Below are 25,484 nucleotides of genomic sequence, written 5' to 3' on the forward strand. Positions count from 1 at the left end.
CTCTCTGGGCTATAAATTCTGAGGGAGTGGACAACGACTAGGGGGGGGGGTGGGGGGGAGAGGAGGGCAGATGTGCGGCACAAGGTCAGTCAGAGGCCTCACGCCCGCCCTAGAGCGGGGAACAGAGAGGCCAGACCAGCGGAGAGGGGGGGGGGCACTGAGGGAGGGGGGTGGTGCAGAGGGAACCCGACTACGGGTGCTGTCTGTACAGAGTTTGCACGTTCTCCCTGTGACTGCGTGGGGTTTCTCCGGGTGCTCCGGTTTCCTCCCACACTGTAAATTGTCCCTAGTGTGCAGGATAGTGCTCGTGTGCGGGGTCGTGGTGGATTCGGTGGGCCGCAGGGCCAGTTTCCGCGCTGTATCTCTGAAGCGTAAAGATCAAAACGCCCCTACTAAAAGGCAGTGCCATTTTCCTGCGTTTGCTCCATATCCCACTAAACGTTTTCCATGCATATACGTTTTCTTTTGAATAAGACGGAGGGATGAGAATGGTTTTCTGGCAGCTGCAGGGAGCTGTGGGTGCTGGGTTTGAAGGCACGTTCATGGGGGTTCAGTGAGCTGGTTCTGCCCGACAGCACCAGAGACATTCTCCACTCAATGGGTCACTGCAGCACACAAAGCCGTGACTTCCTGGCAGCTGCCCAGCCTGCCTCTCCCGCTCCCCACCTTCCCTCCCCACTACCTGTCACACACCCGGGTGTGCCACTCCACCCATCCCAGAGCTCCTAGCCCGCCCCAGCCCATCCCACATCTGCTAGTCAATCCTCTGAACGCCTGGACTGTGGCCGAGGTACTTGGGGCAAGGTTACAAGTGAACACCCGCAGTCTTTTCCCCCGGGCCAGAGGATTCTAAAACTAGAGGGCACAGGCTTAAGGTAAGAGGAAAGAGATTTAAGTGGGACCTCAGGGGCAACTTTTTCAGGGTAGGTAGTCCGTATCTGTAACGAGCTGCCAAACAAGCTACAGACACACATACAATCTTCCTCCTGCTCGTTGTTTTGCTCACATTTGCCCTCGCTGCTCTTTGACTTCCAATGAAAGCCCTCACATCTGTCACTGAGACATTCACCAACCACACAGGCTCTAGCTTCCCTCCTGATCTCTCTGTCATTCCCCCCCCTTCTCTCTCTCTCTCTGACTCTTTCTATCACTCTCCATGTCCTTCTCTCCCTCTCCCTGCCTCTCCCTCCCCCTCTCTGTCCCACTCTCTCTCTGTCTCTCCCTTCCGTTCTCTCTCTCTCTCTCTCTCTCTCCCTCCCTTTCTCTCTCTCCCTCTCTCTTCCAAACTCTCTCTCCCTCTCTCTTCCAAACTCCACTGGATACAAGCCTAGCCGAGCCTGCCCTACCTACCCCTGGAAAATGACCCACCCACAGAGTAATCAGTGGAACGTTCTCTGAACTGCTTCCAACGTACAAACATATATTTTACAGATAAGGAAACAACTACTTTACACATTCTCCAGCTGTGACCTCACCAATGCCGAGTACAAATCAGACGTGACCTCCCCAGTTTGCACTGAATTCCCTTTGCAATCGACAACAACATTCTGAGTAAAACACAAAGTGCTGGAGTAACTCAGCGGTTCAGGCAGCATCTGTGTAGGGAACGGACAGACGACGTTTCGGGCCGGGACCCTTCTTCAGACTGATGGAGTAGGGGGGAGAAAGTTGGAAAAGAGAAGTGGGGGCGGGACAAAGCCTGAGGAGTGATAGGTGGATACAGGTGAGAGGGGTACTTGGAAGATGGGTGGAGTAAGTGGGAATAAAAGACAGGCGATAGTTCAGACTGACCTGAAACCTTGCCTGTCCATGTTCTCCAAAGATGCTGCCTGACCTACTGAGTTACTCCAGCACGCTATCTTTTTTTGTAAACCAGCATCTGCAGTTCCTTGTGATTGCAAGGTGAAAAGGAGACAAAAGGGAGTCAGATAAGGAGAGAAGAGCAGGAGTGAAATGTGAAGCTGGAGGGAGGGATATAGAAAGGGAAGGGGGAGAGTGGGGGGGTAAAAGGGAAATGGGGGATGGGAGATGAGCGCGGGGAGAGGAGCTGAGAGATTGGGGGTGGCCGATGGTGGGGGAGATGTGTGCACAGGAATGGGGGGGGGGGGTATGACTTGAAATTGGAGAATTCACGCTTTGCACTCTGTTGGTGTTCGGGATTATCAGATGTTCCTGCTCCCGAGGCATTTTGTGCATCGGGTCCAGGGAATGAATACGGTGACACCATTGAGACCAGGATGGGATGTTCAGTATTCCAGCTTCCGACATGGTCCAGGGGGTCGATCAGGGAAGGTATCAGAGTGCGGATGAGTCACAGGTACCAACTCCACCTTCGAAGAGATCTGCAGAGTGGTGAACACTGCCCGGTCCATCACTGGGATCTACAGGAGGTACTGCTGAACAAGGCAGCCGGCATCATCACAGACCCACACCACCCTGGCCACGTTCTCATCTCGTTGCTACCATTGGGAAGAAGGTACAGGAGCCTGAAAACCGTGACCTCCAGGTTCAGGAACAGCTTCTTCCCAGCAACCATCAAGCTCTTGAACACTGCACAACACTAACCTCAGCAACTGTGATCTACTGTGGACTGTGTCCTTGGATGCATTACCCTGTATTATGCCGACATAGTATTACGGTTAATAATATTGTTATTATTGATTAGTTTATATTTATCTGCACGTTATTGTATTTACGGGCTTGTTACGCTGCAGCATGTAAGAGTTTCATTGTTCCGTTTTGGTCACTAATACAATTAAACTCTCTTGACTCTGAAGAAGAATCCCGTCCTGAAACGTCACCTGTCCGTTGCCCCCTACAGATGCTGCCTGGCCACTGAGTTCCTCCACCACTTTGTGATTTTGCTGAAGATTTCAGTATCCACAGTTCCTGGTGTCTCTAAAGTCCCTCCTGGAATCAATTTGGTGAATCTCTTCTGCACCCGCTCCGAAACCGTGACATCTTTCACCCTGGTCATTCCGCGAATGTCATTGCTCCTCCCGCCAGTACAAATGACAATTAAACGCTCTGGACTGTTGCGATATAGAAGCAGTGGAAATACTGAAAAGCAGAGGAAAGAGCATAGCAAAAGGATTTGAGTATGGGAGCAGGGAGGTTCTACTGCAGTTGTACAGGGTCTTGGTGAGACCACACCTGGAGTATTGCGTGCAGTTTTGGTCTCCTAATCTGAGAAAAGACATTCTTGCCATAGAGGGAGTACAGAGAAGGTTCACCAGACTGATTCCTGGGATGTCAGGACTTTCATATGAAGAAAGACTGGATAGACTCGGCTTGTACTCGCTAGAATTTAGAAGATTGAGGGGGGATCTTATAGAAACTTACAAAATTCTTAAGGGGTTGGACAGGCTAAATGCAGGAAGATTATTCCCGATGTTGGGGAAGTCCAGAACAAGGGGTCACAGTTTAAGGATAAGGGGGAAATCTTTTAGGACCGAGATGAGAAAAACATTTTTCACACAGAATCTGTGGAATTCTCTGCCACAGAAGGTAGTTGAGGCCAGTTCATTGGCTATATTTAAGAGGGAGTTAGATGTGGCCCTTGTGGCTAAAGGGATCAGGGGCTTTGGAGAGAAGGCAGGTACAGGATACTGAGTTGGATGATCAGCCATGATCTTATTGAATGGCGGTGCTGGCTCGAAGGGCTGAATGGACAACTCCTGCACCTAATTTCTATGTTTCTATGTTTCTAAGAGGCGAGGGGGGCAGGAGGAGAGGGGGGCATATACACAACCCCAAAATGTCACCTCTCTGAGGGTTAAAGCATAAATTGGGAACCATCAAAAACATGCTGGCAAGGAATGGTGAATAACATGAGAAACATGAATCTGAAAATTGAGGCAACCAAACTGTTAGTTTAATATCATCACGAGATACACTGAGGAGCTTTGTCTGCGAGCTTTCCACACAAATCACACCTTTTTTTAAATTTGCACTCTCTCTGTGACTGTAACACTATAACTCAGTAACACTGCACGAGTACAATAGACACACACACACACACACGGGCAAAGAGAAAAATAAATCCCAGTGCAGAATATAGTGTTACAGCATTAATGTTACAGTTAATAGGAACCCGAGGGGCAACTTTTTTACACAGACGGTGGTGATTGAATTGAGCTTGAAGAAGGGTTACGTCCCGAAAAGTCACCTATCCACGTTCTCCAGAGATGCTGCCTGACCTGCTGAGCTACTCCAGCACTTTGTGTCTACCTTCCCTCTAAACCTTTGCTATCCATGTACCTGCCCAGGTGTCTTTTTAACATTGAAACTAGGACCAGGTTGTGATGGAGTCTGGGAGAGTGGCCCTCTCCCGATGGGGATGGTTATTTGGTGGAGTTTGGCGATGCCAAGTTTACTTGCACTCCGTACGTGTCCACAGATTCACACGGGAATGACCTTGGGCGGTTTGCCCTCTGACCCCGGTGGGCTGAGAGACTGACCAGGCCTGCGTGTGCGTGTGTATGCGTGTGTATGCGTGTACGGTGTTCTGACATGGCTATCACTGTTGCCACATACCTCATCACGTTCCGATTCCCACGTCAACAAAATCTGTCCGAGCCGACTTTAACCTCACTACTTTGCACAAACACCCCTCCTCATGGGAAGGAGTGTGGTTATATAATGGAGGCCCAGAGATGAATGAGGCTATTGTTCACCGCTCCCTGTCTGCATCACCATATAACCATATAACCATATAACAATTACAGCACGGAAACAGTCCATCTCGACCCTTCTAGTCCGTGCCAAACACGTATTCTCCCCTAGTCCCATATACCTGCGCTCAGACCATAACCCTCCATTCCTTTCCCGTCCATATAACTATCCAATTTATTTTTAAATGATAAAAACGAACCTGCCTCCACCACCTTCACTGGAAGCTCATTCCACTCAGCCACCACTCTCTGAGTAAAGAAGTTCCCCCTCATGTTACCCCTAAACTTCAGTCCATTAATTCTCAAGTCATGTCCCCTTGTTTGAATCTTTCCTACTCTCAGTGGGAAAAGCTTAACCACATCAACTCTGTCTATCCCTCTCATCATTTTAAAGACCTCTATCAAGTCCCCCCTTAACCTTCTGCTCTCCAAAGAATAAAGCCCTAACTTGTTCAACCTTTCTCTGTAACTTAGTTGCTGAAACCCAGGCAACATTCTAGTAAATCTCCTCTGTACTCTCTCTATTTTGTTGACATCCTTCCTATAATTAGGCGACCAAAATTGTACACCATACTCCAGAATTGGCCTCACCAATGCCTTGTACAATTTTAACATTACATCCCAACTTCTATACTCAATGCTCTGATTTATAAAGGCCAGCACACCAAAAGCTTTCTTTACCACCCTATCTACATGAGATTCCACTTTCAGGGAACTGTGCACAGTTATTCCCAGATCCCTCTGTTCACCTGCATTCTTCAATTCCCTACCATTTACCATGTACGTCCTATTTTGATTTGTCCTGCCAAGATGTAGCACCTCACACTTATCAGCATTAAACTCCATCTGCCATCTTTCAGCCCACTCTTCCAACTGGCATAAATCTCTCTGTAGACTTTGAAAATCTACTTCATTATCCACAACCCCACCTATCTTAGTATCATCTGCATACTTACTAATCCAATTTACCACACCATCATCCAGATCATTGATGTACATGACAAACAACAGTGGACCCAACACAGATCCCTGTGGCACCCCACTAGTCACTGGCCTCCAACCTGACAAACAACCATCCACCATTACTCTCTGGCATCTCCCATTCAGCCACTGTTGAATCCATCTTGCTACTCCACCATTAATACCCAACCATTGAACCTTCTTAACCAACCTTCCATGAGGAACCTTGTCAAAGGCGTTACTGAAGCCCATATATACAACATCCACTGCTTTACCCTCATCAATTTCCCGAGTAACCTCTTCAAAAAATTCGAAGATTAGTCAAACATGACCTTCCAGGCACAAATCCATGTTGACTGTTCCTAATCAGACCCTGTTTATCCAGATGCTTATATATATTATCTCTAAGTATCCTTTCCATTCATTTGCCCACCACTGACGTCAAACTAACAGGTCTATAATTGCTAGGTTTACTCTTGGACCCCTTTTTAAACAATGGAACAACATGCGCAGTACGCCAATCCTCCGGTACTATTCCCGTTTCTAATGACATTTGAAATATTTCTGTCATAGCCCCTGCTATTTCTACACTAACTTCCCTCAATGTCCTAGGGAATATCCTGTCCGGACCTCGAGACTTATCCACTTTTATATTTCTCAAAAGTGTCAGTACTTCCTCTTCTTTGAATCTCATAGTTTCCATAGCTACTCTACTTGTTTCCCTTACCTCACATAATTCAATATCCTTCTCCTTGGTGAATACCGAAGAAAATAAATTGTTCAATATCTCCCCCATCTCTTTTGGCTCTGCAGATAGCTGTCCACTCTGACTCTCTAATGGACCAATTTTATCCCTCGTTATCCTTTTGCTATTAATATAGCTGTAGAAACCCTTTGGATTTACTTTCACCTTACTAGCCAAAGCAACCTCATATCTTCTTTTAGTTTTTCTAATTTCTTTCTTAAGATTTTTTTACTTTCTTTATACTCCTCAAGCACCTCATTTATTCCATGTTGCCTATAATTATTGTAGATCTCTCTCTTTTTTCCGAAACAAGCGTCCAATTTCAGTTGAAAACAACGGCTCTTTCAAATGTTTACTATTTCCTTTCAAACGAACAGGGACATAAAGATTCTGTACTCTTAAAATTTGACCTTTAAATGTACTCCATTTCTCTTCCACATCTTTCCCATAAAACAAACTGTCCCAATTTACTCCTTTTAAATCCTTTCGCATCTCCTCAAAGTTAGCCTTTCTCCAATCAAAAATCTCAACCCTAGGTCCAGTTCTGACCCTCTCCATAATTATATTGAAACTAATGGTATTGTGATCACTGGTCCCGAACTGTTCCCCAACGCATACCTCTGCCACCTGACCCGTCTCATTTCCTAACAGCAGGTCCAGCACCGCCCCTTCTCTAGTAGGTACTTCTATGTATTGCTGCAAAAAACTATCCTGCACACATTTTACAAACTCCAACCCATCCAGCCCATTTACAGAATGTGTTTCCCAGTCTATGTGTGGAAAATTGAAATCTCCCACAATCACTACCTTGTGCTTACTACTAATATCTGCAATCTCCTTACATATTTGCTCTTCCAATTCTCGCTCCCCATTTGGTGATCTATAATGCACCCCTATAAGTGTTGCTACCCCTTTCCCATTTCTCAGTTCCACCCAAATAGCCTCCCTAGACGAGCCCTCTAATCTATCCTGCCAAAGCACTGCTGTAATATCTTCCCTGACAAGCAATGCAACACCTCCACCTCTTGCCCCTCCAATTCTATCACACCTGAAGCAACGAAATCCTGGAATATTTAGTTTCCAATCACAGCCCTCCTGCAACCATGTTTCACTGATCGCCACAACATCATACTTCCAGGTGTCTATCCAGACTCTAAGCTCATCCACCTTTCTTACAATGCTTCTAGCATTAAAATATGCACATTTAAGAAACCCACCCTCTCTTATTCTCTGTTTATTGTCTTTTTCTTCTCTCTCCCCTACATTCTGGGTCAGAGTGCTACCATTCTCTGCCCCCTGCTTCACACACTGACTGCTAGCTTTCCCAATTTGAGTCCCTCCCCCCAACCATACTAGTTTAAAGTCTCCCCAGTAGCCTTTGCAAATCTCCCCGCCAGGATATTGGTCCCCCTCGAGTTCAAGTGGAACCCGTCCTTTCTGTACAGGTCGCACCTTCCCCAAAAGAGGTCCCAATGATCCAGAAACTTGAATCCATACCCACTGCACCAGTCCCTCATCCACTCATTTATCCTCCACCTCGCTCCATCACACAGGGAGACAGACTGATGGTGACACTGTGGGGCAGCGGTAGAGTTGCTGCCTCACAGCACCAGTCACCCAGGTCTGATCCTGACTATGTGCTGTCCGTACAGAGTTTGTACGTTCTCCCTGTGACCATGAGGGTTTCCTCCGGGCGCTCCGGTTTCCTCCCACACTCCAAAAACCTTCAGGTTTGTAAGTTAATTCGCTTCAGTAAAAATTGTAAATTGTCCCTAGTGTATAGGATAGTGTTAGTGTAATAATAATAATAAAAAAAATTATTTAAGGGTGCCTTTCAAGAGTCTCAAGGACACCTTACAAAAATTTAGCAGGTAGAGGAGAAACATGCAAGGGGAATGAAATAAATAGTAGAGACATGTAGTGTGTACAATAGTAGTGTACAAGGTGATCACTGGTTGGCATGGTCTCGATGGGCCGAAGGGCCTGTTTCTGCACTGTATCTAAACTAAACTAAAATCTACTCTGCCATTCAATCATGGCCGTTCTATTTTTCCAAACTCAACCCCATTCTCCTGCCTTCTCCCCAAAAACTTTGACATCCTTACTAATCAAGAACCTGTCAATATCTGTTTTAAAAATACCTAATGACTTGGCCTCCACAGCCATCTGTGGCAATGAATTCCATAGATTCACTACCATCTGACTAAAGAAATTCCTCCTCATCTACTTTCTAAAGGTACGTCCTTTTATTCTGTGTCTGTCCCCTCTGGTCCTAGATTCTCCCACATGGAAACATCTTCTCCACATCCAGTCTATCCAGGCCTTCATTATAAAGATAGACAAGGGTCTGAAGAAGGGTCTTGACCCGAAATGTCACCTATTCCTTTTCGCCAGAGATGCTGCCTGACCCGCTGAGTTACTCCAGCACTTTGTGTCCACCTTCGGTATAAACCAGCATCTGCAGTTCCTTTCTACACATCGCATTATAAAGTTGCTTCACGACTTCCTGACTCTTGTAGTCAATGCCCTGATTGATGAAGGCATGGGTACGTAGGCTTTCTCTACCACCCTGAGCCCATGTGTTGCCACCTGCAAGGCAGGAGGGTGCGTGCTGGGTGATTGTATCTCCACCTATACCGCCATTATAAAACTGCCGCCTGCTTGGTCTCCTTGCATCGTCCACAGCCTCCACTCTGCCAGCTTCACTCTGAAGTTGTTTATCAGCCCTGAGTTAGACAAAACAACATGCCGACCGGCGCTATCACGAGCATCTCAGGCAGTCAGTGATGGAGATAAGGGCTCTTCCACATCAGAGGCATGTGTCTGTGCTGCCACACTGATGTACCTTCACACGCACTTATCCCATCTCCCTCCACGTTCCCAGTCACGTCGGGCCCAGAGACCCACACAGAGTGCATTCAGACCGGGGGAGATTTGACTTTTGACCTCAGAGATACAGCGCAGAAACAGGCCCTTCGGCCCACCGAGTCCGTGCCGACCAGCGATCACCCCCGTGAATTTTACAGAAGCCAATTAACCTGCAAACCGGTTTGTCTTTGGAGTGTGGGAACAGGAATACGTGGAGAAAACCCACGCGGTCATAGGGAGAACGTGCAAACTCCAGACAGACAGCACCCGAGATCAGGATGGAACCCGAGTCTCTGACGCTGTGAGGCAGCAACTGTTCCGCTGCGCCACCGTGCAGGGGAGAAATGGAAGAACAATGCGGACAAATTGCAGAGAGTTGTGGATGTAGCCCAGTCCCTCCCCACCATTGACTCCATCCACACCACGCTGCCTCGGGAAAGCAGCCAACATACGCAAGGATTTGTCCCACTCTCTCTCTCACTGTCACTCCATGTCTCTGAGTGCCGGTGCCTACCTGCAGGTGGCTGACGATGCAGTAATTGGCTGGGCCCCGCAGGCCGCAGGTGGAGGTGGTGGTCAGGTTGTGGACTCGGCCCACCACCAGGTTGCCCGTGGCAGGGTAACAACTGCCCTCCATGCATCTGTGTGGCAGCGAGGGCAGCTCCTGGGCACAGATGCCCACAGCTGCAGAGAAGCAGAACAGGGTCACAGAGTTAGCGAGGCGTAGTCTTACAGAGGGGCACAACATCTCCAGGGGCTTTTACACAAGCTACCGGCAGAGGTTGGGCAGGCTAGGACTTTACTCCTTGGAGCACAGGTGGATGAAATATATATATATATCTTATATATGTGTATAAAATCATGAGGGGAATAGATTAAGGAAATCAAGAACCAGAGGACATAGGTTTAAGGTGAGAGGAGAAAGATTTAATAGGAATCCGAGGGACAACCTTTCCACACAGAGGGTGGTGGGTGTATGGAACGAGCTGCCAGAGGAGGTAGATGAGGCAGGGACGATAACAACATTTGAAAGACATTTGGACAGGTACATGGATAGGAAAAATGTTCCCAATGATGGGAGAGTCCAGAACCAGGAGCCACAGTCTGAGAATAAAGGGGAGGCCATTTAAAACTGAGATGAGAAAAAACTTTTTCACCCAGAGAGTTGTGAATTTGTGGAATTCTCTGCCACAGAAGGCAGTGGAGGCCAATTCACTGGATGAATTTAAAAGATAGTTAGATAGAGTTCTCAGGGCTAGCGGAATCAAGGGATATGGGGAGAAGGCAGGCACGGGTTACTGATTGTGGATGATCAGCCATGATCACAATGCATGGCGGTGCAGGCTTGAAGGGCCAAATGGCCTCCTCCTGCACCTATTTTCTATGTTTCTATGTTTCTAACAAAAGGTTTACAAGAATATGGGCCAAACAGGGGCAGGTGGGACTAGTGTAGATGGGGCATTGTCAATGAGTCGGGCCGAAGGGCCAGTTTCTGTGCCTTGTGACTGTGTGAGTGTGTGTGAGCGGTGCTGGGGAGAATGAGTGAGTGTGAGCGTGGCTGGGGAGAGTGAGTGTGAGCGTGGCTGGGGAGAGTGAGTGAGTGTGAGCGGGGCTGGGGAGAGTGAGTGAGTGTGAGCGGGGCTGGGGAGAGTGAGTGAGTGTGAGCGGGGCCGGGGAGAGTGAGTGTGAGCGTGGCTGGGTAGAGTGAGTGAGTGTGAGTGGGGCTGGGTAGAGTGAGTGAGTGTGAGCAGTGCTGGGGGAGACAGTGCAGGGGGAGAGAAGCTGAGAGGCGGGGAGAGTTTCATTGTGTGCTGGCTCTGGGTCTGACTGCAGGAGGAGAGAGGTCGGGTGTGAAAGGGAGGTAGTGGATGTGTGACAGTCCCGGCCCGTTGCCTGGATACAGGGACAAAGCCGGTTCACACGGGGCAGGCAGGCTGGGAACCAAGTCCCACGGCTGGGATATGGGCCAGACCTGGGGAAATGTGTCTAGCTGAGATGGTTGTGCCGAAGGGCCTGTTTCTGTGCCCGATGACTCAATGATTGAGCGGGCAGAGAGTTGGTGGGAAGACCATGCCTGGAATAGAGGGCACGACAATCAAAGGGGCTTCGTTTCTTTTAGTTTTGAGTTTTAGAGATACAGCGCAGAAATAGGCCCTTCAGCCCACCGAGTCTGTGCCAACCAGCAATCTCCCCACACACTAGCACTATCCTACACACTAGCCCTATCCTACACACTAGCACTATCCCACACACTAGCACTATCCTACACACTAGCCCTATCCTACACACTAGCCCTATCCTACACACTAGCCCTATCCTACACACTAGCCCTATCCTACACACTAGCCCTATCCTACACACTAGCCCTATCCTACACACTAGCCCTATCCTACACACTAGCCCTATCCTACACACTAGCACTATCCTACACACTAGCCCTATCCTACACACTAGCCCTATCCTACACACTAGCCCTATCCTACACACTAGCCCTATCCTACACACTAGCCCTATCCTACACACTAGCCCTATCCTACACACTAGCACTATCCCACACACTAGCACTATCCCACACACTAGCACTATCCTACACACTAGCACTATCCTACACACTAGCACTATCCCACACACTAGCACTATCCCACACACTAGCACTATCCTACACACTAGCACTATCCCACACACTAGCACTATCCCACACACTAGCACTATCCTACACACTAGCACTATCCTACACACTAGCCCTATCCTACACACTAGCACTATCCTACACACTAGCACTATCCTACACACTAGCACTATCCCACACACTAGCACTATCCTACACACTAGCACTATCCTACACACTAGCACTATCCTACACACTAGCACTATCCTACACACTAGCACTATCCCACACACTAGCACTATCCTACACACTAGCACTATCCTACACACTAGCACTATCCCACACACTAGCACTATCCTACACACTAGCCCTATCCTACACACTAGCACTATCCTACACACTAGCACTATCCTACACACTAGCACTATCCCACACACTAGCACTATCCTACACACTAGCCCTATCCTACACACTAGCACTATCCTACACACTAGCACTATCCCACACACTAGCACTATCCTACACACTAGCACTATCCTACACACTAGCACTATCCTACACACTAGCACTATCCCACACACTAGCACTATCCTACACACTAGGGACAATTTACAATTTACAAACCCAATTAACCTACAAGCCTGCACGTCTTTGGGGCACCCGAAAAAAACCCACGCGGTCACAGGGAGAACGTACAAACTCCACACAGACAGCACCCACAGTCAGGATCAAACCTGGGTTTCCAGCGCTAAGGCAGCAACTGTACCGCTGTGTCATTGTGCTGCTCCAATCTGTAGCTAGACTTTATTCCATGCCAATCTGATAGCTCCCACACAACCAGCTTTTATTAACTGTAATGCTGACAAAGGTCTTTAACTGTAGACTTTCCCCTCCGAAAGTGCAACACCTTACACTTGCTCAGATTAAACTCCATCTGCCATGTCTACGCCCATTTCTGCAGCTGATCTACATCCCACTGTACATTGTGACAGCCCTCGTCAATCCATAACCTCACCAAACTATTCCATTCAGCCCCTCATTACCCACGGCACTCTCACACACTCACATGTGCACACTCTCACATGCATACGGACACTACCACTCACTCATACACAGAGGCGCACACACACACACACAGGGCGCACACACACACAGGGCGCACACACACACACACACACAGGGCGCACACAACACACACACACACAGGGCACACGCACACACACACACGCACACACACACAGGGCGCACGCACACACACACAGGGCACACACACATACGGCGCACACACACACACACAGGGCGCACGCACGCACACACACACAGGGCACACACACACACAGGGCGCACGCACACACACACACAAACACACAGATTCAAGAGAGTTTATTGTCATGTGTCCCTGATGGGACAATGAAATTCTTGCTTTGCTTCAGCACAACAGAACATAGTAGGCATTGATTACAAAACAGATCAGTGTGTCCATATACCATTATATAAATATATACACACATGAATAAATAAACTGACAAAGTGCAAATATCAGATAATGAATGGGCTATTAATATTCAGAGTTTTGTCCGAGCCAAGTTTAATAGCCTGATGACTGTGGGGAAGTAGCTTTTCCTGAACCTGGTCGTTGCAGTCTTCAGGCTCCTGTACATTCTACCTGAAGGTAGCAGGGAGATGAGTGTGTGGCCAGGATGGTGTGGGTCCTTGATGATACTGCCAGCCTTTTTGAGGCAGCGACTGCGATAGATCCCCTCGATGGTAGGGAGGTCAGAGCCGATGATGGACTGGGCAGTGTTTACTACTCTTTGTAGTCTTTTCCTCTCCAGGGTGCTCAAGTTGCCGAACCAAGCCACGATGCAACCGGTCAGCATGCTCTCTACTGTGCACCTGTAGAAGTTAGAGAGAGTCCTCCTTGACAAACCGACTCTGTGTAATCTTCTCAGGAAGTAGAGGAGCTGATGTGCTTTCTTAATAATTGCATCAGTGTTCTCGGACCAGAAAAGATCTTCAGAGATGTGCACGCCCAGGAATTTGAAGCTCTTGACCCTTTCAACCATCGACCCGTTGATATAAACGGGACTGTGGGTCCCCATCCTACTCCTTCCAAAGTCCACAATCAGTTCCTTGGTTTTGCTGGTGTTGAGGACCAGATTATTGTGCTGGCACCATATGGACAGTCGCTCGATCTCTCTTCTATACTCTGACTCATCCCCATCAGTGATACGTCCAATAACAGTGGTGCAGTCAGCAAACTTGATGATGGAGTTTGCACCGCAGTCATGAGTATAGAGTGAGTACAGCAGGGGGCTGAGCTCACAGCCTTGAGGTGCTTCCGTGCTGATTGTTATCACACACACGCACAGACATACACAGAGGCAGAGGCACAGACAGACACACACACACACACACACACACACACAGGCGCACACACCGCGGTATCTGAACTACTACTCCAGATACTGCCCCCTCTCCCACCCTCTCTGGCAGTCTCCCCCTCCCATATATCCACTCTACTCCTGAAGACCAGATCACAGGCACTTATTTCAGACACCTACTATGGGCTGGAAGAGCAGAGAGCGGCTGTGAGTGAAAGGGAGACGGCTGAAACACCTCCACAGCTGACAGGTTACTTGGTGCCACTCGTAGTCACACAGGCCGTTCGGTCCAACATGTCCATGCTGGCCAACATGCCCCGTCTACACGAGTCTCACCTGCCCATGTTTGGCCCAGATCCCTCTAAACATTTCCTATCCATGTAGCTGTCCAAGTGCCTTTAAAATTCTGTTATTCTAGCTGCCTCAACTATCTCCTCTGGCAGCTTGTTCCATACACCCACCACCCATGTCTCCCCCAGTCCCAGTCCCCCTGGGGAGGTTTTGACAAGCAGCGAGCACTAATGGCCGGTCTGAGCGACGGCAATGGGGGTTAGTGCAGCTCCCTGACACCCCACACAATCCGAGCCAGGATCTCTCTCTGCCCCCACCCTCTCTTCCCAGCCGTGGGACTTTGTTCCCAGCCTGCCTGCCCCGTGTGAACCGGCTTTGTCCCTGTATCCAGGCAACGGGCCGGGACTGTTACACATCCACTGTCTCCCTTTCACACCCGACCTCTCTCCTGCAGTCAGACCCAGAGCTAGCACACAATGAAACCCTCCCCGCCTCTCAGCTTCTCTCCCCCTGCACTGTCTGTCCCAGCCCCACTCACACTCACTCACTCCCCCAGCCCGCACTCACACTCACTCTCCCCCAGCCCCGCTCACACTCACTCACTCCAGCCCCGCTCACACTCATTCACTCTCCCCAGCCCTGCTCACACTCACTCACCCCAGCCCCGCTCACACTCACTCTCCCCAGGCTCACACTCACTCACTCCTCCACTGCCTCCCCCAGCCCCACTCACACTCACCCCCAGCCCCGCTCACACTCACTCACTCTCCCCCAGCCCCGCTCACACTCATTCACTCTCCCCAGCCCTGCTCACACTCACTCACTCTCCCCCAGCCCCGCTCACACTCACTCACTCCCAGCTCGCACTCACACTCACTCACTCTCCCCCAGCCCCGCTCACACTCACTCACTCTCCCCCAGCCCCGCTCACACTCATTCACTCTCCCCAGCCCTGCTCACACTCACTCACTCTTCCCCAGCCCCGCTCACACTCACTCACTCTCCCCAGGCTCACACTCACTCTTCCCCAGCCCCACTCACACTCACTCACTCTCCCCCAGCCCCGCTCACACTCACTCACTCTTCCCCAGCCCCACTCACACTCACTCACTCTCCCCCAGCTCGCACTCACACTCACTCACTCTCCCCCAGCCCCGCTCACACTCATTCACTCTCCCCAGCCCCGCTCACACTCACTCACTCTTCCCCAGCCCCACTCACACTCACTCACTCTCCCCCAGCTCGCACTCACACTCACTCACTCTCCCCCAGCCCCGCTCACACTCACTCACTCTCCCCCAGCCCCGCTCACACTCACTCACTCCTCCTCCACTGTCTCCCCCAGCCCCGCTCACACTCACTCTCCCCCAGCCCCGCTCACACTCACTCACTCTTCCCCAGCCCCGCTCACACTCACTCACTCTCCCCAGGCTCACACTCACTCTTCCCCAGCCCCACTCACACTCACTCTCCCCAGGCTCACACTCACTCTCCCCCAGCCCCACTCACACTCACTCACACAGTCACACAAAAACTTCTCTCTACCTCGGTATACGTGACAATAATCAACTAAACTACAGCAGGGAAACAGGCTGTTCAGCCCTACTTGGCCAAAATGTGCCCACACCGACCAACGTGCCCCGTCTACACTAGTCCCACCTGCCCACGTTTGGCCCATGTCTATCTAAATCTTCCCAAACATGTACCTTTAGAATAGTATGTCTTTACTATATATATATATATATATAATATCACCTTTTACATGTCTAAATGCCTTTTACATAGAACAGCACAAGACCAGGCCCTTCGGCCCATAATGTTGTTATAGAACCTGCCTCAACTTCCTCCACTGGCAGCTCCTTTATACATTCATAGGTTCTAGGTGCAGAATTACACCATTCACCCCATCGTCTACTCCACCATTCAGTCACGGCTGATCTGTCTTTCCCTCTCAACCCCATTCTCCTGCCTTCTCCCCTTAACTCTGACACCCGTACTAATTAAGAATCTGTCAATCTCCGCCTTAAAACTACCACTTGACTTGGCCTCCACAGCCGTCCATTCCATACACCCACCCCCTCAGGTTCCTATTAAATCCTTCCCCCCCCTCACCTTAAACCTGTGCCCTCTGGTTCTTGATTCCCTGACCCTGAAACCATCCCAAACGCTCCCCAGCCTCCAGAGGTTCAGAGGCCAATGGGAAAAACGGGAGGTGGCAGCCACGATGCACACAGCAAGATCCCATCAAAAGCAGCTCGAGGGCGGACAGGGAATGTGAGGGGGGGGGGGGGGTGACAGCTATTGACCTCAGGACCCAGGAAATTGAAGGAGGGAGAGAGAGAGGAGGGGGATGAGGATGAAGGGGGTGAAGAAGTGGGGAGGGGAGTGGGGAGGGGGAGAGGGAGGGGGGAGGAGGGAGGGGGGAAGAAAGGGGGGAGGGGGGAGGAAGGGTGGGAGGGGGGGAGGGGGAAGGGGAGGAGATGAGGAAGGGAGAGCGGGGGGGAAGGGGAGATACAACAGTGCATGTTCTGACAACACTCACCCAGCAGAATGGCGGCCAGTAATCTCATTGCGACACGGCCCATCGGCAGGTAGTGTGGATCAGTAGAAGCTTCCTGTGCAAAGCAAACAAAACACTAAATAAGCTCAAGGCTGGGTCTTGTGCGTGAGGCCGGTGGTGGTGAGGGTGAACCCAGCTTCCAACTGCAGCAACCCCCCCCTCCCAGTGTCACTATGGCCCCGCGGTGGGGCGGGGGTGCGAGTGGGGACCAGGGGTGGTTTGGGGGGGGAAGCTGGAGATGGTGATGTAGTGAATGGAGATGTAGGGACCAGAAACAACTGTCTCAACCAGGTGGTTTCATAGCCCAGAATCCTGGACCCACACACCCTTCGGCCCATCATCTCTATGCTGACCATTAAACAGTCCCTCAGGCAGGGAGGGTTCCATTACTCCCACTATACCCCCCCTTTCCCCGTCCCCCTCCCCCATATCCCTCCCTCCATCCATACATCACTCCTCCTCTCCTTATCCGACACACTTTTGTCTCCTTTTCACCTCCAGCCTTTGTCATTTACTTCACCCATCTGCCAATCACCCCCTCATCTGTATCCACCTATCACTCGCCCGGTTTAGTCCCGCCCCCCCCCCCGGCCCCGGCCATTCTGCTGGGTGAGTGTAGTCAGAACGTGCACTTGCATCTCCCCTCCCCCTCCCCTGCTCTACCCCTCCTCCTCTCTCTCTCCCTCTCTCCTTCAATTTCCTGGGTCCTGAGGCCAATAGCTGGCCCCCCTCCCCCCTCCACGATCCCAGTCACATTCCCTGTCCGGCCTCGAGCTGCTTTTGATGGGATCTTGCTGTGTGCATCATGGATGCCACCTCCCAATGGCCTCTGGTAACGTACAGGTTTGTAGGTTAATTGGCTTCCGTTAAATGTAAATTGTCCCTAGTGTGTGGGATAGTGCTGGTGTACAGGGTGACTGCTGGTCGGAGCGGACTCGCTGGGCTCAAGGGCCTGTTCCAGCGCTGTATCTTTAAAGTCCAAAGTGAAGTCTAAAGCCGTCTGCTGTCAGACACCCCTGCCATGGGGAAAAGGACTTTCACTCTCAGCCCCATCTACACCTCTGCAGTCTGGGTTCGTGCTGCTAATTCTTTGTAAGATTAAACCTTGAACTGGGCATTGCCTGCACAAAGTGGACACTCACAGTCTTTTTCCCCCCGGGTAGAGGATTCTAAAACTAGAGGGCACAGGCCTAAGGTGAGAGGGGAGAGATTTAAGCGGGACATCAGGGGGCACCTTTATCAATCAGAGGGTAGTCCATATCTGGAACGGGCTGCCAGAGGAAGCTATAGAAGCGGATACAATGATGACTTTTAAAAGGACATTTGGACAGATATTGATATGAAGGGTTTAGAGGGATATGGGCCAAATGCAGGCAAATGGGACAAGACCAGTGGGTCAGCATGGATAAAGTGGGCTGAAGGGCCTGTTTCCATGCAGTACGGCTCTGTGATATTAGGACTTTACAATGATAAAATAAAGAGTCACTCAGTACATATAGAATGCAGCATAGTTGCGAACTAGACAAATGTCACCTGAGAAATCAAATAAACCCCGAGGGAGTGTGTGACTAAATGAAGGGAACGCAGTGGATAAACTGGGAATGAAACCCCCATCAATCACAGTCACACAGCGCCGAAACAGGCCCTTCAGCCCACTCTGTCCATGCCGACCAACATGCCCCATCTACACCAGTCCCACATGTCCACGTTTAGCCCAAATCCCTCTGAATCTTTTCTATCCGTGTAGGTCCAAGTGTCTTTCAAATGTTGCAATAGCACCCGCCTCAACTGCCTCCTTTAGTTATAGTTTAGAGATACAGCGCGGAAACAGGCCCTTCGGCCCACCGAGACCACGCCGACTAGCGATCCCCGCACACTAGAGACAATTTACAACATTACTGAAGCCAATTGACCAACAAACCTGTGCGTCTTTGGAATGCGGCAGGAAACCGGAGCACCCGCAGGAAAACCCTCGCGGTCACAGGGAGAACGTGCAAACTCCGTGCAGACAGCACCCAGAGTCAGGATCAAACCGGGGTCCCTGACGCTGTGAGGATGCAACTCTACCGCTGCGCCACTGTGCCGCCCCCCTCCCTTCCATAAACCAACCACCCTCTGAGTGGAGAGCTTCCTGTGAAATATTTCCACCCTCACACTAACAGCCCATGAAGGTTTAGGACAGAGTGGAGCAGGAGGTGCGAGGGCAGGGACTGAGAGTGGCCGGGAGGGGAAACTCACTCTGCAGACCAAATATTATAGAGGACAGCGGGGCGAACCGGAGTCAGCTGTGCACAAGTTTGCGTCGTTGACTTGGGCGCCTGAATTTGAAGGGCGGGGTGGTAAGGTTGTAAGAGCGAGGCAGACTGGGGAAGTTTAAACTACGGGAGGTAAGAATAAACAGGAGAGGGGTCAAGAGGCAAGATAATTTAATTCGTGATTGTGAGCACAAACCATATATCTCACAGTCCTATGTACCGACAACGGAACAATGAGATTCCTACAGCTCCATAAACACAAGATACAATAAATATCATAAACAAAACTAAATTCAATAAATTAGAAACACAAGTTGTTAGTACCACCAAGACGGTCGATAGTTCAGAGTGTTGTTAACTTGGGGAGAAGCTGTTCTTGAACCTGTGGCAGCAACACACACACCTGGACTGGAGAACATCACCAAAACACCTTCAGGATCCCAGCTCGCAGAAACTGCTCAGATCACAGAAAGAAAGCAGCCGTGCCAAACCCAGCCACACACTCTCACAGCTCCCATTGGACGGGGTCTCTCACATAAGGAATTGGGTCAATGTAGTGGAGAGGGTGGGGGGAGAGAGATTAGTAATTGGCCGCTTTTCGCCCAAAGGAGCGGCGCTGGAAAGCGCATTAGGCAGAAGACGGCTCCTACACGGTCACTGCCTAGGGACGGGATTTGGTGGGGGAATCAGGTCCCTCTCTGCCCTCTCCTCTCTCTCCCTCCCATCCCCTCCCCACCTCACCCACAGTCTTTTCCCCAGTGTAGAGGATTCTAAAACTAGAGGGCACAGGCTTAAGGTGAGAAAGGAGAGATTTAAGAGGGACATTAGAGACCTTAATTATCAGGGGGCACCTTTTTCACTCAGAGGGCAGTCCGTATCTGTAACGAGCTGCCAGATGAAGCTATAGTAGCGGATACGGTTGCGGCTTTTAAAAGACAGGTCCCCATTAAATCTTCCCTCTCTCAGCTTAAACCTATACCCTCCTCTGTGTAAAAGACTGTTCACACTATCTATCCCCCTCATGTTTTACGCCTCTATAACATCACCCCTCAGCCTCCTGCGCGCCAAGAAATACATTCTTAGCCTGCTCAACCTTCCTGTACAGCTCTGGCCCTCGAGTCCTGGCAACATCGCCTAATCCGTGCTCTTCGCCTTTCACTGTGGTCGCCTCGACTGTAATCACGTTTAGTCTTTCTGTTGACTGGGTAGCAAGCAACAAAACATACTTTGTACTTCACTGTACTTTGGTACACGTGACAATAAACTAAGCTAAACTAAATGCGAACTGAACGCAAATTGAATTTGTTTAACGTCATCTTTCCTACAGCAGGTTGACCAGAACTGGGCCCTAATACTCCAGATGCAACATCTTGCAGGCCTGGCCGCCCCCTCCCTCCCCATTCCCCCAACCCTTCCCCCACCCCATTCCCCTCCTCCCCCATTCCTCCTCCCACCCCATTCCTCCTCCCACCCCCCCCCCTTCCCACTCTTCATCCTCCCCCCCCCCCCTATCCTTCCGTCCTCTGACCCAATTAAATCGCTTAATCCTTTCAAACACCACAGTGGGATTACCCTTCACCCTCCACACTGGAGACACAAGGCGACTAGACTGTTTAACCCTTCGTGCTCCATCTGGGCTACTTCCCACTCACTCCCACAGACTGGTTCAGTGCCAGGACTCTGCCTCCAGCCCCTTGGGATCCCGACCCAGGGAGTTTCACCAAAACACAGGACCCCAGCAGGAGATTCACGACGGCCCGGTTAGCGAGGTTGCTGCCCACACAAATATTTTATTTTAAAAGAGATGCAGCGTGGAAGCTGACCCTTCGGCCCATCGAGTCTGTGCCAACCAGCAATCGCCCCGTACACTAGCGATATCCTGCACACTAGGGACAATTTACAATTATATCCAGCCAACTAGCCAAAACCTGTAGGCCCGTGGAGTGTGGGAGGAAACCAGAGCACCCGGAGAAAACCCACGCGGTCACAGAGAGAACGTACAAACTGCATACAGACAACGCCCGTCATCAGGATGAAACCTCGGCCTCTAACGCCGTGAGGCAGCGGTTCGACCCTCTGCGCCGCCCTATTCGCTGGCGTTTCGCACTGTGCGGATGTATATCAGCTACGGATTTGGGCGGGGAAATGGCAGATGGAGATCCGGGCAAGTGTGAGGTCTTGCACCTTGGGGGAATAAGGGGATAAGGGGAATGCAGAAGAGCTTTACCAGGAAGCAAAAAAGGACACCAAGTGCTGGAACAACTCAGCGGGTCAGGCAACATCTCTGGAGGACATGGATGGGTGACGTTTCAGGATGCCGCCTGACTTACAAAACAGTCCAGCACAGAAACAGTCCCTTCAGCCCACTAGGTTCATGCTTAACAAGATGCCAAGATCAGTCTGAAGAAGGGTCTCGACCCCAAACGTGGCCCATTCCTTCTCTCCAGAGATGCTGCCTGTTCCGCTGACGTGGTCTTTGTTGGTCTGACGGCTGCCGACCACACTGTGGACCACCGGCTGCTCCTCAACAAACTCCATGACATGACAGAGGAACTCCACTTGACCAAACTGATTCAACGGCTACTAGGAAGCAGACACTTCTATGTTGAACTAAATGATAAAGGCAGCAGATGGAGGAAACAAAAGAATGGCCTAGCTCAGGGCAGCGTCCTTGCTCTGGTGCTGCTCAATGTATACACTAATGATCAGCCAGTGTTCCCAGGGATGAGAAGCTTCATTCACGTTGACGACCTTGGAATAGCAGCCCAGGGCACTCACATAGATGAGGGAGAAACTTCCCTCTCATCATCCTTAGACAACGTGACGAACTATTACAAGGACAACCAACTGCGGCCAAACCCAGCTAAGGCCCAAGTTAGCCTGTTCCACCTTTGTAAACGTGAAGCTGGGAGGAAGCTGTCCTTAACATGGAATGGTGTCTCTTTGAGACACTGTGCCTCCCCTGTCTACCTTGGAGTCACTCTGGACTGAACCTTCTCCTTCAACCAACAGGGTGCAGGGCAAAGTGAGGACAAGGAACAGCCTCCTACACAAGCCGGCAAACTCGTTGTGGAGTACCGATGCAGCCACACTGTGGTCAACTGCTCTTGTGCTGTGCTACTCTGCTACAGAGTATGCTTGCCCTGTTTGGGAGAGATCATCTCATGCGAAGAACGTTGATGCCGCCCTTATTGACAGCTGCAGATGCATCACTGGCTGCCTACAACTAACGGATGTGGATAGCTTGCGTGTCTTGGCCGGTGTTGCTCCGCCAGGAATCGGCAAATCAGTTGCCGGTGGAACTGAACGTAGTAGGCAAGTTGGGGACACCTGCCACTCCCATCACCCAGCCCCAAAACGGCTGAAGTGGAGGAAGGGCTTCCTTCACACAGTCCAGTCACTGTCACTGTCACTGTCACAGTCTCCTCAAGCAACCAGACTAGCCTTGTGGGAAAAGAAACGCAGTGAAAACCGCCACCACGTAAAGATGCCAATCCCAACCAAGGAACAGCTACCACTGGTCACAGGTGTGACTGGAAAACCTGGAAGTCCCTCAATAGGCTTTGTACCGGGATGGGTCGATGTAAGGCCAACATGATGCAGATGTGACAGACGCAGAATGTGAATGTGGAACATCTGTATCATCCAAGCCACACCTACTAAGATGCCCACTTCTTGGTGAACAATGCTGCCTGGAAGATCTAGCGGTGACCTACGAGAAGGCTGTCCACTGCGCCGAACACTTGAAACATAGATGATGGACACGAAGGAAGACGCCAGAATTTTGTGTCTACCTTCAAATTAAACCAGTTCCTTCCTTCCCCCTCCCATTCCCAATCCGACCTCTCTGTCCTGGGTCTCCTCCATTGCCAGAGTGAGCAACAGCGGAAATTGGAGGAACAGCACCTCATATTCCGTCTGGGGACCTTGCGTCCTTATGGCATTAACATTGAATTCTCCCAATTTGGCTAGCCCTTGCTGTCTCCTCCCCTTCCTTAACCCTCTAGCTGTCTCCTCCCACCCTCCCATCCGCCCGCCCTCGGGCGCCTCCTCCTCCTCCCCTTTTCCTTCTTTCTTTCCCCCCCCCCACCCCCCCCCATCAGTCTGAAGAAGGGGTTCGGCCCGAAACGTCGCCTATTTCCTTCGCTCCATAGATGCTGCTGCACCCGCTGAGTTTCCCCAGCAATTTTGTGTACCTCCTTCCTACACATGTTAGCCAAGATAAACCAATCTTCTCTCCCTGCACGTGATCTATATCCCTCCATTTCCTGCATGTCCATGCACTTACCTCAAAGCCTCTGAAATCACCATTGTATCTGCCTCCACCTCCACCCCTGGCAGTATGTTCCAGGCCCCCACCACTCTGTTTAAAAACCTTGGCCCACACATCTTTAAACTTTGTCCCACTCACCTTAAAGCTACGCCTTCTAGAGACAGCACTCAAACAGACCCTTCGGCTCAACTCCAACACATCTAAACCAGTCCCACGTTTGGCCCATATCCCTCTAAACCTTTAAACCTTTCCTAGCCGTGTACCTGTCCATATAATGTTGTTATAGTACCTGCCTCAACTACAATTCCATACACCCACTTGTGTTTGAAAGGATTAAGCGATCTGTGTCAAAAATATTCCCCTCGAGATCCTATTTAATCTCCCCCACCCCCATCTTAAACCTCTGTCCTCTGGTTCACCCCCCGCCCTGGGTAAAAGATTCTGTGCATTCACTCTATCGATTCCCCTCAAGATACATCTGTAGTCTTTGACATTTGCACCTTGTGAAAATCAACCCCTCGTATACACCACTATGGTGCCTGTCCGTTGGCGGGGGACCAGGCGCCACCACACTAGTGAGTAAGTAATTTGTATTTATATAGCACTTTTTGAAGCCAAAGTGTTTTACAGAGAAAAAATAAATTACCATAAATCCATATAAAATAAAAAAGAAGAAAAAAAAACCTGTCAAACTCTTTCCCCTCACATCTCCTGTGAACGTTGCCCCTCTCACTGTAGCTCTCTGCCCTCTGGTCTTTGACATGTCCACCTTGAGGAAAATGCTGGGAATGTCTGCACTATTACTGCCTCACATACTTGTATAAACCTCCACCAAGGTCTTCCCTCAGCCTCTAACGCCCCAGAGAAAACAATCCAAGTCTCTCCCGCGGCGAATACCTTCAAATCCAGGCGGCGAGCTGGTAAAAGCGAGGACACGGAGTGCTGGAGTAACTCAGCTGGTCGGGCAGCATCTCTGGCGGAGATAGATCAGCGAAGTTTGGGATTGAGAACCTTCAGCGTAGTCTGGTAAACCTCATGGACAGTCTCCAGGGACGGAGGGAGGGAGGGAGTCGTGGTGAAGTTTGGGCCGGTGTGTGCGAGGCGCCGCGCTCACCTGTCTGGGGTTAGCGCCCGGTCGGTGCCAGGTACATACCTGTAACCGCCCCGCGACTCACCTGTAACCGCCCCGCGACTCACCTGTCCCCGCCCCGGGATGTCCGGTCCGGCCCTGGCCACTCACACCGCTCCCTGCCCGGGATCCCCCGCCCGGCGCCGGCAGAGGCGGGACGGCGCTCACCTGCCCCGGAGCCCAGGTGCGGGGCGTCGGCGGCGGGCACCGTGTCCCGGGTCGGGAGGGGAGGGGATGGGATGGGGTCGCCGCTGCACGGTGCTGGGGTTCCGGCCACTCAGACCCCCCCCCCCTGTGCTCGGTGACCGGGCGGCGGCCGGTTACTTACACCAACACGGGCATCAAAACGCCGGGGAACCGATGTCCGCGAGTCCCGTCTGAAGCTCCACAAAAAAACCCCACTCCCAACATCCAATCCCGCGCCCGGAATTACTTATCTTTCTAAACCCACTGTTGCAAACAATAGGGATGTAAATTTACCCCGTGTCACAGAGAGTCTGTTGCCAGCTCTCTGGAATGTGTACTCCCCGTCTCCCTCTCTCTCTCCCTCTCTCCCCCCCCCCCCCCTCCTCTCTCCCCCCCCCCTCTCCTTCTCTCCTCCTCTCTCTCTCCGCCCCCCCCTCTCTCTCTCCTCCCCCCCCTCTCTCTCTCCTCCCCCCCTCTCTCTCCCCCCCCTCTCTCTCTCCCCCCCTCTCTCCCCCCTCTCTCCCCCTCTCTCTCCCCTTCCCTCCCTCTCTC

At 50.9% G+C, this 25,484-nt stretch overlaps 1 protein-coding gene across 1 annotated transcript in view; it reads right to left on the minus strand.

Moving 5' to 3' along the window:
- Positions 1-24,762, minus strand: part of LOC116983575 (laminin subunit beta-2-like) — a 77,800-nt gene extending 53,038 nt beyond the window's left edge. The window contains exons 1-3 of the mRNA XM_033037359.1: positions 24,515-24,762; positions 17,072-17,144; positions 9,761-9,930 (exon numbers count right to left, since the gene is read on the minus strand). Coding sequence (XP_032893250.1) covers positions 9,761-9,930; positions 17,072-17,114 — 213 coding nt within the window. The 5' untranslated portion in view covers positions 17,115-17,144; positions 24,515-24,762. The remainder of the gene's footprint in view (positions 1-9,760; positions 9,931-17,071; positions 17,145-24,514) is intronic.
- Positions 24,763-25,484: the final 722 nt, after the last annotated feature.

The sequence above is a fragment of the Amblyraja radiata genome, chromosome 18, assembly GCF_010909765.2.
Source record: "Amblyraja radiata isolate CabotCenter1 chromosome 18, sAmbRad1.1.pri, whole genome shotgun sequence".
NCBI classification, from domain to species: Eukaryota; Metazoa; Chordata; class Chondrichthyes; order Rajiformes; family Rajidae; genus Amblyraja; species Amblyraja radiata.